Here is a 12,160-nt window from a genome sequence, read left to right as displayed (position 1 = left end):
GTGCCTCATCTGCTCCCCACACTAGAATGTTGTAAGTTCCAGGTAATATAGGGAGATTTTATGAAGAAAGGTGTTCACAATTTTTCATTTGTGAGAAACATTTGAACACTCCTAAGCTGGACCCATTCCTATTTGGCTAGTGGGAGCAGCCCCTGTGACCTGGAGGCCTTACCCTTAATTATCCACCTTCCTTTATCACTGTCCCTCACGTCTGAGGATCTTTATCTTTCTCTGCCTGCCTTCTTCCTTTCCCTTGAAAGTGAAAATTAAAAACAAAGTACAAACTTGCATACTAATGAGTTAATATACTTATTTATGTTTACATAAATAAATACTGAGTCTTTAAGTCAAGTATATAGAGCATCTTCACTGTTTTTCAGAGTTGATTGTATTTTGGTTTTATAATCATTCAGTTTGCATAAACACACAGTACAAAGTGATAGAAGTATATTTAAGGCCATTTTTTAAATTGTTGGAAATTTTGTCCTAATCTCAAGATAGATTTTACTTAGTGTTTTTTAGTTTTTGTTTGGTTGGTTTGGGGATTTGTTTGTTTGTTTGTAGTGAAACTTACATCCCCAATGTAAGCAATTAAAGTCAAACATTCTAATAAAATCCAAAACTACTGATTGATACATGCTGACTAATGATGTGGGAGAATATTGTATGTTTTTGTTTCTGTAATTTAGCCATTATGTTTTTGTTAGAGCAAAAGCCTTCATATCTAGTAAGACTAACCCAGTTCCTAATATACAGTAGCCCAGTGATCTTTACTGAGGTCTTCTGGGCAGCAGCAACTGCTGATGCATGATGCATTGGTATGCAGAGTACCATGCAGCATGGGTGTGGTCAGACGCAGTACCATGCAGCATGGGTGTGGTCAGACGCAGTACCATGCAGCATGGGTGTGGTCAGATGCAGTACCGTGCAGCATGGGTGTGGTCAGACGCAGTACCATGCAGCATGGGTGTGGTCAGATGCAGTACCGTGCAGCATGGGTGTGGTCAGACGCAGTACCGTGCAGCATGGGTGTGGTCAGACGCAGTACCATGCAGCATGGGTGTGGTCAGATGCAGTACCATGCAGCATGGGTATGGTCAGACGCAGTACCATGCAGCATGGGTGTGGTCGGACGCAGTACCATGCAGCATGGGTGTGGTCGGACGCAGTACCATGCAGCATGGGTGTGGTCGGATTGGTAGAGGGCAGCACGCATGCACCAGAAACACCTGTAAGCATGTTTGGTTTTGAACTAGTTGTTTGTGCCTTCAGAAACCTTTACTATTGACAAATTTCTCATGACTACATGTGGAGTCACAACTAAGAGTTTAAGAACTGTGCATATTTAACACACACAAATCCTGTGTTTGTTTTCTCATAGTCACGGTTCAAAAAGTCAGTCATGTGTGAATTTCTCAAAATGTTTCAAGAAGAAAGGTATTTTACAGACGTGAAAAAGGTATGGTTCTTTCTTATCATTTAGTTTAAAGAAATTATTATCTCATATTCTTCCAAAGAGTCAGTTTCTACTTTTAAAAAAACAAATCATGTTGAAATTGTCAATCAAGAAGCCTTTTTCGGGTTGGAGAGATGATTTAGAGGTTTAGAGCACTGACTGCTCTTCCAAAGGTCCTGAGTTCAATTTGCAACAACCACATGGTGGCTCACAGCCATCTGTAATGGGATCCAATGCCCTCTTCTGGCACCCAGGCATATATGCCAGCAGAACACTGTGTATACAATAAATAAATAAATCTTTTTTTTTTTAAAAAAAGTCTTTTTCTTCCAATTCTATCAAATAAAGCTGTGAGATAAGCAGGTCTTAACATTACCGGCTATCGTCCTAACTATACAAGTACAGATTCCCATGCAGCACTATTGACATTTGGAACTCAGCAGTTCCTGATTTTGTATCGTAGGATATTTGGCAGTGTCCATGAATTAAGTGCCAATAGCATACCCCCAATTTTGACAACCAGAAGTGTCCCCTGGAGGATGAAATTATCTTTTGTTAAGAACCTTTGGTCTAAGGGGTTGGGGATTTGGCTCAGCGGTAGAGCACTTGCCTAGCAACCACAAGGCCCTGGGTTCGGTCCCCAGCTCTGAAAAAAAAAAAAAAAGAACCTTTGGTCTAGGACTAAAGCCCAGTAGAGCATGTTATGTAATAGAGTGGGTTCTCAATTGCCATAATAAACAAAATGGGTCAGCAAGATGGCTCAGCAGGTAAAGGCACCTCTCACAGAGCCTGATGACCTGAGTTTGATTGCTGGGGTCACATAATTGGAAGGAGGAAACCAACTCCCATAAGTTGTCCTCTAACCTCCATATATGCATGCTGAGACACTCACATTCCCACACACATTCACATAAAAATCATAAAAATGTAAAACAGTCTTTTCAATATGTTGAGTACATATGGTTGTAACTAGAGGAAAATAAGTAAAAATAAAAATTATATATAAATGCCTACAGCATATAGAATGCTATTATAAGGCCTACAAAATGTAAAAAGGAGTGTGATTAGAAGCTGAGAAGTTTAAGTCTTTAATTTTTTTGGTCCTTGACTTGTTAGTCATCCACATAAAATACAGTATTATAAACCTGAAGAACTTGGAACAAAAATTTATCTTAGGATGTAGCTAAACTAAACTTGAAGAAAGCACTGTGTGTTCCTTATCACAATCCTAAGTGAGCCAAGTCAAGCAAGGCCGGTCTCCAATGCCTGTTGACTTTCTGCAGGTGATTTAGCCGTTGACGGCCAAGCATTCTTACTGAAGTGCATGTTTAGACTGACAGCAGACCTTCTCAGGGGCTCCATGAGTGAAAACACTGCCATCAGATAGGGTTTGGCTTGGTTTGGTTCACAGAGTCTCAGTATATAGCCTTGGCTATCCTAGTACTTAGGATGGAGACCAAGCTGGCCTCAAACTCAGAGATGGCCACCTGCCTCTACCTCCTAAGTGCTGGGATTAAAGGTGTGCATGACTATGCTGAACCTAGATTCTTCTTTTTATCTAGAATAATAGAAATTCAACTTAAACTTTTTAAAGTAATTGTTGAAAGCTTTTGAGAAAATTTAAAACTATGCTTTTAGTTTGTAAAATAAAATTACAAGTTTTGTACACTCACAAATAGATTGTAACCTACTACATTTACTGTCTCCTGTATGTCTGTAGTCCTGAGGTAGCATAAGATAGTTTGCCCGAAAATCTTAATTATCTCTTTGTGTGTGTCCATGTATCTTTCTGTCTGTAGATTGGACCCAGGACCTTACATAACCTAGACTGTTCTGTCTAAGATTGAGCTCTGTCTCCAGCCTCTGTAATTAAGGAATTACGGGTGTCCATGTAACACAGTTTCTCTTCATTACTGGCATTTATACTAGTGACTTTAAGTGACATGTAACTAAATCAGAAGCTCTTGCCCACACAGTGTAGGGAAGGTTATACCAGAAGAGTTCTGCGTACAGAGTGATTATACAACTTGGTCACAGAACCACAGCACTGTAAAGAGTTGAAGATGATTATGGCTCAAGTAGAGTGAGCCTGAGCCAACCAGTTACCCACAGTGACTTTACTTCATCTTGGTGTTTTCTTACATTTCAGTCACACATTCGTTTTTATCTCATACTTCTTCATATAATGCTAAGAAGTGAGATGTTCAAGTAACTGTTAACCTCCACTGCGGATGGTCATCTATTAGAACTGCAGATGAGACAGGATACTTTGTTAATGTCGTCCACAGGACAAAAAGGATTCTGTTCTTGTCTGTGCACTTACCAAGATCCAAGTCCAGCAAAAGAAGGAACACATTGGGAACCTCTGGAGTGGGTTGCTCTGGAGGGCGAATCACCATTCTTCACCCAAGTTGCTATGCCCTCAGTCCTTTAGAGGAAGCATTAGACCCTCGATGTTTCTCTTACAAAACTATATGCTTGAGTTGTTTATATCCTAAAATCTAAACAAAATAAAGTTAGAAACAAAAGGGAAGGAAGCAATGAAGGCCAGAGAACTGGGATCATAATATCTCATGGGTAATTCCTCTCTGAGAGCAAGAGTTGCTTTTGAACTGCTAAATTTTCCCTTCCCATAAAGAGATGTCCACATGCTGGGAAGCCCTTGACTAGTCATGAAGCTAAATGCTTTTCACTGAGTGACCTCCTATTTCTAGCAGTGGATGTTACAAATCTTCTTGAGCCACATCCTTATGTTCTGCATAGAAAGTTTGTAAATACTTATATTTGATTTTAGGTTATCTCATTTGTCAAGATCATCAACTACATATAATAGAAATCAGCAAGCTATTTTCTGTGCATAGCCAACAAATGGTAGGATTTATTGGTTACATAAGACCATATTTCATTTTTGGTTTTATCTCATAACCCTGATTCTTATAAAAACAGACTGCAGGTCAAATTTAGCTCAGTCCATAGTTTTGTGTTACCAGCCTATCAGAAACGTTCATGGTCCTCTATGTAAAAATCTCTGGACCCAAGAATTTTCAGAATTCAAATTTTCACAATTTCAAAAAGTAATGGGAACAAGCTATATTAAATAGCCCCTTTGGTTCCACCCAGCAGTTATACACTAGTGTTTCCATGATGTAAAATACATTGTAAAGTAATACATGAGAGCTGTGTGCCAGTGTTTGCTGCAAATCAAAGGTGACAGTTTTAAATGCTAAAAACAAATGCTTTGAGCCAGGTTGTTGCAGCACATGCCTTTGATCCCAGAACTTGGGATGCAGAGGAGAGTGGATTTCTTTGAGTTTGAGGCCAGTCTGGACTACAGAGTGAGTTCTAGGGCAGCCAGGGCATCAGAAATATGGGTAAGGGTTAGATGTATATGCCTGTCATCTTAGCTCTGAGGAGGCAGAAACAGGAAGATTACAGTGTGTTTAAGTCCAGCCCCAAAAATAGTGAGACATTGTCTCAAAACGAATTATAGTTAAGGATTATAGATAAAGTTATTTCTATAGGGAAATCCATTCAGAATGTGAATAAATTAAGAAACTGCCTTTTAGAATACCTTTCATTTGTAAATTGGGAACTTTGTATAACCAAATGTATTTTATTTTACAGATTACTGTAGGATGAGCCTCTTTGATCCAAGATGCTCTAAGATCTGAAACATTGTAATATTTAAAACTTGAGTGGACAAAGGAAAATTACCCACTTGAACTCACGTAATAGGTCACAAAGTGCAGGCGTAGTAAAATAACTGTATAAAGTTTCCCTTAGGGGATATATATATATATATATATATATACACACACACACACACACACACACATATACATATATATATATATATATATTATTCTGTTTAAATATGAGTCCAGTCCCTAAGATATCTTTCTGTATAAGCGAATGTTTCAGAATCCTAAATCAAAAGCACTTTGGTCCTGAGCATTTTGTATAAATGAGAGGAATTTCCTATTATAATCAGTGACACGCAAGATAAAACTTTTGTCTGTCTGTTTTTCAAGACAGTTTCTTTGTGTAACCTTGGCTATCCTGGAACTCACTGTGTAGACCAGGCTGCCTCAAACTCAGAGGTCTGCCTTCCTCTGCATCTGAAGCGCTGGGATTAAAGGTGTGCGCCAGTGCTGCCACCACCTGGCAGATAAATCTATTTTTTATAATGTACTTATTTACTCCATACTGTAATACTTCTGCGTCTCCCCATTTAGTTCTTGGATGAAATTTCGTCTACGGAAACTAAGGAGTCCAGTGGTACGAGTGAGCCTGTGCACCTGAAAGAAGGGTAATTAATTAAATGAGACATGAAAGTTAAATCATTGTAGACAGTAAGTACAAAGAACATAGCTTTGAGAATGAAGAAACCTGAGTTTTCATTCTGTTCCAGAGCTACCTAAGCTGCTTCAGTCAGGTAAATCACCCTCACTACCCTGTCAGCTCCATCTAGGGCAGCACTCACTGACCACAGAGACCAGGCTGTTCTACAGTTTGGAAATGGCTCTGTTTCCTTAAAGAAAAGTGGTTGTTACTAGGAGTGATGAGATGGGAATAACTTACTTGACTTTTTATTCTGTATAGCACAATTCTAAAATGATATTACTTAGAGGCAGGAGAGAGGCCTCATGGTTAAGAGAGGTCGCACTGCTCTTGTGGAGTGCCTATGCTCCATTCCCAGCACCCATAGAGTGGCTCACCACTATCTGTAACTCCAGTTCCAGAGGATCTGAAGCCCTCTTCTTATTTCCACAGGCAGTGCACACTGCACAGATGTCATGCAGGCTACACCATACCTAAAAGTAAAACTAAAACAACCCTACATTAATATAAAGACGATTTCCCGAGTAGTCAGTGGAAGCCACTGCTGTACACTAATAGCTGTGCACAACTGCCAGTGGCGCCTCCCAGTCAGAGTCAGTCACGGTCAGCTCTTTGTTTCAGGTAAATACTTTAACCACTGTGCATTCAGTGTTTGTTTTCTGTCTGTTATATTGGCAGTGAGATGTATAAAAGAGCTCAAGGAAGAACCCGTATTGGAAAAAAGAACTTCAAGAAACGATGGTTCTGCTTGACAAGCAAAGAGCTCACCTACCACAAACAGCAAGGTAAAGTGTGTTTGTGCTTCGTCATGGCTCTCTGCTGGTTCTTGGTGATACAGTGGATCCTTGCATAGGGAGTGGTTCAGAGATCTCACAGTAACACACAAAACTAAACTGAAGTGTTTATTTTATCACATGCGTGCAGACATACACACATATGCACAGTCTAACCAGAATGAATGAATATGCATGTATATATCCAAATATATTAGTAAGAAAGTTTTTATAGTGTGTTGCATTTCAGGCATCCACATATTTTGTTACAGTGTGTGTGCGTGTGTGTGTGTGTGTGTGTGTGTGTAACTAAAGATCAATAAGTTTACCTTTGTAAGCTGTCTTTGAATGTTTCAGAATTCTAGTTTAAATTGAATTTTATATAAATATTTTCACCTATGGATACAATTGTTGTTTATAATGTTTATTTTAATAGCATAATTTAAGCCAGGCCTGGTGGTATATATCTTTAATTCAGGCTCTAAGGGTGAGGGAGTTATAGGACAGAGACAGACAGATCTCCATGAGGTCGAAGCCAGCCTGGTCTACATTGTGAGTTCTCGAACAGCCTGGATTACATAGAGAAAGAGACTGCTTTAAAAAAAAAACTAATAATAACAACAATAGTGCAATTAAATAAAATTTAAAGTAAATTAGTCATCTTCTGTGAATAAACAAGTTATTTGTTCCTCAGTTAAAACACTGTCTAATCTAAGCCAACATTCCAACGTCTGCTGTTAAAAAGCTCTTTAAGTTAGGTGGTAGTCATGGTGAATTTCCTGAGAATCCTACAGTTATGTACACATAGACCTGGAGTTTGCATAGGAATTTCATGGACCTCCTAGGCCTGAAGTGCACCTACAGTTGTCACATTTAGCCTTTTGTTCTACCCGCTGATGCTAGAATAGAATAGACTTTCACAGAATTAGGCCAGCAGAACCATAAGAATGAGTGTATTGGACCTGCATTGGTTTTGTGTTGGAGGAAACATGGGATTGTGAGATTATTCTCCAATGCCTACAGCTCCAAGCACGTGTGCTTGCCGTTTTAACTATTTTAATGGATTTTTTTCCCAGTTGTATTACATCCTTTCTTGCTGTCTAAAAAGGATTCATTGAACATAAGTTGACATTTTCTGATTTCTTGGAGTGATCATTGGTAATGTTACTTCATTTTTAGAGTGAGAAAGGGTAGATGCCGCTGGTTTTCCCAGCTGACAGCCTTTATCCCCAGTTAAATACCTCAGAAGCTGTGCTTTTGTGTCCGTGTTTGCTTTGTACAGTTTCTCTCTCACCTTTTAGTCAGGCTGTCACCCTACGTTTCCTTTGCTGTCAGTGACATGTCTCTCCCCCATCCCTGTCGCCCGCCTTCATACCATATTGCTAATATGGTGTGGGTTACGGTGCAGATAGTGTAATCGCAAAGCTACACATAGGGTCAGAGGCTTCGTATGAAGACGGAGGACTTTGCTTGTGATGAGGTGGCAGCTTCCTACTTGCTAGTTCCTCAGCAGCGTAGCTCACTCCTGTCTTCTAGCTGCTTTCTTGATGGCCTAAGCTGTAACTATTTCTGTTGCTACAGCTACGGTGTTAAATTTTCTATACAATAAATTTTGATATCTGAAAAGAATGCCTCCTGAATTTTCTGTAGCATAGTTGTACTCATTGTCTCTCACTTAGCCTTCCTCATAGGTGGGTGTGTTCTGAGTCGGTGATGGGGTATCTTTCCAGTTGCTGTATGAAGAATGAGTAGAGTTTTCTCCACTTTAAACATCTTTTCTCAGTAGACTGGTGCTCACTTAGCGGCTGCTGATAGGCGATAGACCGTGAGCAACCGAGCAGTTATGTGGCAAATGAGTGCCCTCAGGTGCTCAGTGAGCACTCGTCGCTTCTGTGACAGTTTTTTTTTTTTTCAAAGAGACAATCTTCGCTGTGAGGCTTTCATTCATATCGTTATACTTAGAAGCCTTCTGTAAATCATTTTTTTTATTAACTTTGTATATTTCTTATATACATTTCAAGTGTTATTCCCTTTCCCGGTTTCCGGGCAAACATCCCCCTCCCCCCTCCCCTTCCTTATGGGTGTTCCCCTCCCAACCCTCCCCACATTGCCGCCCTCCCCCCATAGTCTAGTTCACTGGGGGTTCAGTCTTAGCAGGACCCAGGGCTTCCCCTTCCACTGGTGCTCTTACTAGGATATTCATTGCTACCTATGGGGTCAGAGTCCAGGGTCAGTCCATGTATAGTATTTAGGTAGTGGCTTAGTCCCTGGAAGCTCTGGTTGCTTGACATTGTTGTACTTTTGGGGTCTCGAGCCCCTTCAAGCTCTTCCAGTTGTTTCTCTGATTCCTTCAACGGGGGACCTATTCTCAGTTCAGTGGTTTGCTGCTGGCATTTGCCTCTGTATTTGCTGTATTCTGGCTGTGTCTCTCAGGAGCGATCTACATCCGGCTCCTGTCGGTCTGCACTTCTTTGCTTCATCCATCTTGTCTAATTGGGTGGCTGTATATGTATGGGCCACATGTGGGGCAGGCTCTGAATGGGTGTTCCTTCAGTCTCTGTTTTAATCTTTGCCTCTCCCTTCCCTGCCAAGGGTATTCTTTTTCCTCATTTAAAGAAGGAGTGAAGCATTCACATTTTGATCATCCGTCTTGAGTTTCGTTTGTTCTAGGGATCTAGGTTAATTCAAGCATTTGGGCTAATAGCCACTTATCAATGAGTGCATACCATGTATGTCTTTCTGTGATTGGGTTAGCTCACTCAGGATGATATTTTCCAGTTCCAACCATTTGCCTATGAATTTCATAAACTCGTTGTTTTTGATAGCTGAGTAATATTCCATTGTGTAGATGTACCACATTTTCTGTATCCATTCCTCTGTTGAAGGGCATCTGGGTTCTTTCCAGCTTCTGGCTATTATAAATAAGGCTGCGATGAACATAGTGGAGCACGTGTCTCTTTTATATGTTGAGGCATCTTTTGGGTATATGCCCAAGAGAGGTATAGCTGGATCCTCAGGCAGTTCAATGTCCAATTTTCTGAGGAACCTCCAGACTGATTTCCAGAATGGTTTTACCAGTCTGCAATCCCACCAACAATGGAGGAGTGTTCCTCTTTCTCCACATCCTCGCCAGCATCTGCTGTCACCTGAGTTTTTGATCTTAGCCATTCTCACTGGTGTGAGGTGAAATCTCAGGGTTGTTTTGATTTGCATTTCCCTTATGACTAAAGATGTTGAACATTTCTTTAGGTGTTTCTCAGCCATTCGGCATTCCTCAGCTGTGAATTCTTTGTTTAGCTCTGAACCCCATTTTTTAATAGGGTTATTTGTCTCCCTGTGGTCTAACTTCTTGAGTTCTTTGTATATTTTGGATACAAGGCCTCTATCTGTTGTAGGATTGGTAAAGATCTTTTCCCAATCTGTTGGTTGCCGTTTTGTCCTAACCACAGTGTCCTTTGCCTTACAGAAGCTTTGCAGTTTTATGAGATCCCATTTGTCGATTCTTGATCTTAGAGCATAAGCCATTGGTGTTTTGTTCAGGAAATTTTTTCCAGTGCCCATGTGTTCCAGATGCTTCCCTAGTTTTTCTTCTATTAGTTTGAGTGTGTCTGGTTTGATGTGGAGGTCCTTGATCCACTTGGACTTAAGCTTTGTACAGGGTGATAAGGATGTATCGATCTGCATTCTTCTACATGTTGCCCTCCAGTTGAACCAGCACCATTTGCTGAAAATGCTATCTTTTTTCCATTGGATGGTTTTGGCTCCTTTGTCAAAAATCAAGTGACCATAGGTGTGTGGGTTCATTTCTGGGTCTTCAATTCTATTCCATTGGTCTATCTGTCTGTCTCTGTACCAATACCATGCAGTTTTTATCACTATTGCTCTGTAATACTGCTTGAGTTCAGGGATAGTGATTCCCCCTGAAGTCCTTTTATTGTTGAGGATAGCTTTAGCTATCCTGGGATTTTTGTTATTCCAGATGAATTTGCAAATTGTTCTGTCTAACTCTTTGAAGAATTGGATTGGTATTTTGATGGGGATTGCATTGAATCTGTAGATTGCTTTTGGTAAAATGGCCATTTTTACTAAATTAATCCTGCCAATCCATGAGCATGGGAGATCTTTCCATCTTCTGAGGTCTTCTTCAATTTCTTTCCTCAGTGTCTTGAAGTTCTTATTGTACAGATCTTTTACTTGCTTGGTTAAAGTCACACCGAGGTACTTTATATTATTTGGGTCTATTATGAAGGGTGTCGTTTCCCTAATTTCTTTCTCGGCTTGCTTCTCTTTTGTATAGAGGAAGGCAACTGATTTATTTGAGTTAATTTTATACCCAGCCACTTTGCTGAAGTTGTTTATCAGCTTTAGTAGTTCTCAGGTGGAACTTTTGGGATCACTTAAATATACTATCATGTCATCTGCAAATAGTGATATTTTGACCTCTTCTTTTCCGATCTGTATCCCCTTGATCTCCTTTTGTTGTCTGATTGTTCTGGCTAGAACTTCAAGAACTATATTGAATAAGTAGGGAGAGAGTGGGCAGCCTTGCCTAGTCCCTGATTTTGGTGGGATTGCTTCAAGTTTCTCTCCATTTAGTTTAATGTTAGCAACTGGTTTGCTGTATATGGCTTTTACTATGTTTAGGTATGGGCCTTGAATTCCTATTCTTTCCAGGACTTTTATCATGAAGGGGTGTTGAATTTTGTCAAATGCTTTCTCAGCATCTAATGAAATGATCATGTGGTTCTGTTCTTTCAGTTTGTTTATATAATGGATCACGTTGATGGTTTTCCGTATATTAAACCATCCCTGCATGCCTGGGATGAAGCCTACTTGATCATGGTGGATAATTGTTTTGATGTGCTCTTGAATTCGGTTTGCCAGAATTTTATTGAGTATTTTTGCGTCAATATTCATAAGGGAAAGTGGTCTGAAGTTCTCTTTCTTTGTTGTGTCTTTGTGTGGTTTAGGTATAAGAGTGATTGTGGCTTCGTAGAAGGAATTCGGTAGTGCTCCATCTGTTTCAATTTTGTGGAATAGTTTGGATAATATTGGTATGAGGTCTTCTATGAAGGTTTGATAGAATTCTGCACTAAACCCGTCTGGACCTGGGCTCTTTTTGGTTGGGAGACCTTTAATGACTGCTTCTATTTCCTTAGGAGTTATGGGGTTGTTTAACTGGTTTATCTGTTCCTGATTTAACTTCGATACCTGGTATCTGTCTAGGAAATTGTCCATTTCCTGAAGATTTTCAAGTTTTGTTGAATATAGGTGTTTATAGTAAGATCTGATCATTTTTTGAATTTCCTCTGAATCTGTAGTTATGTCTCCCTTTTCATTTCTGATTTTGTTAATTTGGACGCACTCTCTGTGTCCTCTCGTTAGTCTGGCTAAGGGTTTATCTATCTTGTTGATTTTCTCAAAGAACCAACTTTTGGTTCTGTTGATTCTTTCTATGGTCCTTTTTGTTTCTACTTGGTTGATTTCAGCTCTGAGTTTGATTATTTCCTGCCTTCTACTCCTCCTGGGTGTATTTGCTTCTTTTTGTTCTAGAGCTTTTAGGTGTGCTGTCAAGCTGCTGACATATGCT

General features: G+C 39.9%; 1 protein-coding gene across 2 annotated transcripts in view; it reads left to right on the top strand.

Moving 5' to 3' along the window:
* Window positions 1-12,160, top strand: part of Rasa2 (RAS p21 protein activator 2) — a 119,031-nt gene that overhangs the window by 83,481 nt on the left and 23,390 nt on the right. For both annotated transcript variants that reach the window (XM_087560558.1, NM_001105724.1), the window contains 3 exon segments: window positions 1,382-1,459; window positions 5,692-5,765; window positions 6,476-6,582. In XM_087560558.1, the coding sequence (XP_087416684.1) occupies window positions 1,382-1,459; window positions 5,692-5,765; window positions 6,476-6,582 (259 nt within the window).

This window comes from Rattus norvegicus, chromosome 8 (genome assembly GCF_021556685.1).
Source record: "Rattus norvegicus strain SHRSP/BbbUtx chromosome 8, alternate assembly SHRSP_T2T, whole genome shotgun sequence".
NCBI classification, from domain to species: Eukaryota; Metazoa; Chordata; class Mammalia; order Rodentia; family Muridae; genus Rattus; species Rattus norvegicus.
Note: the sequence above shows the minus strand (reverse complement) of the source record. Positions and strands in the feature narration are given on the sequence as shown.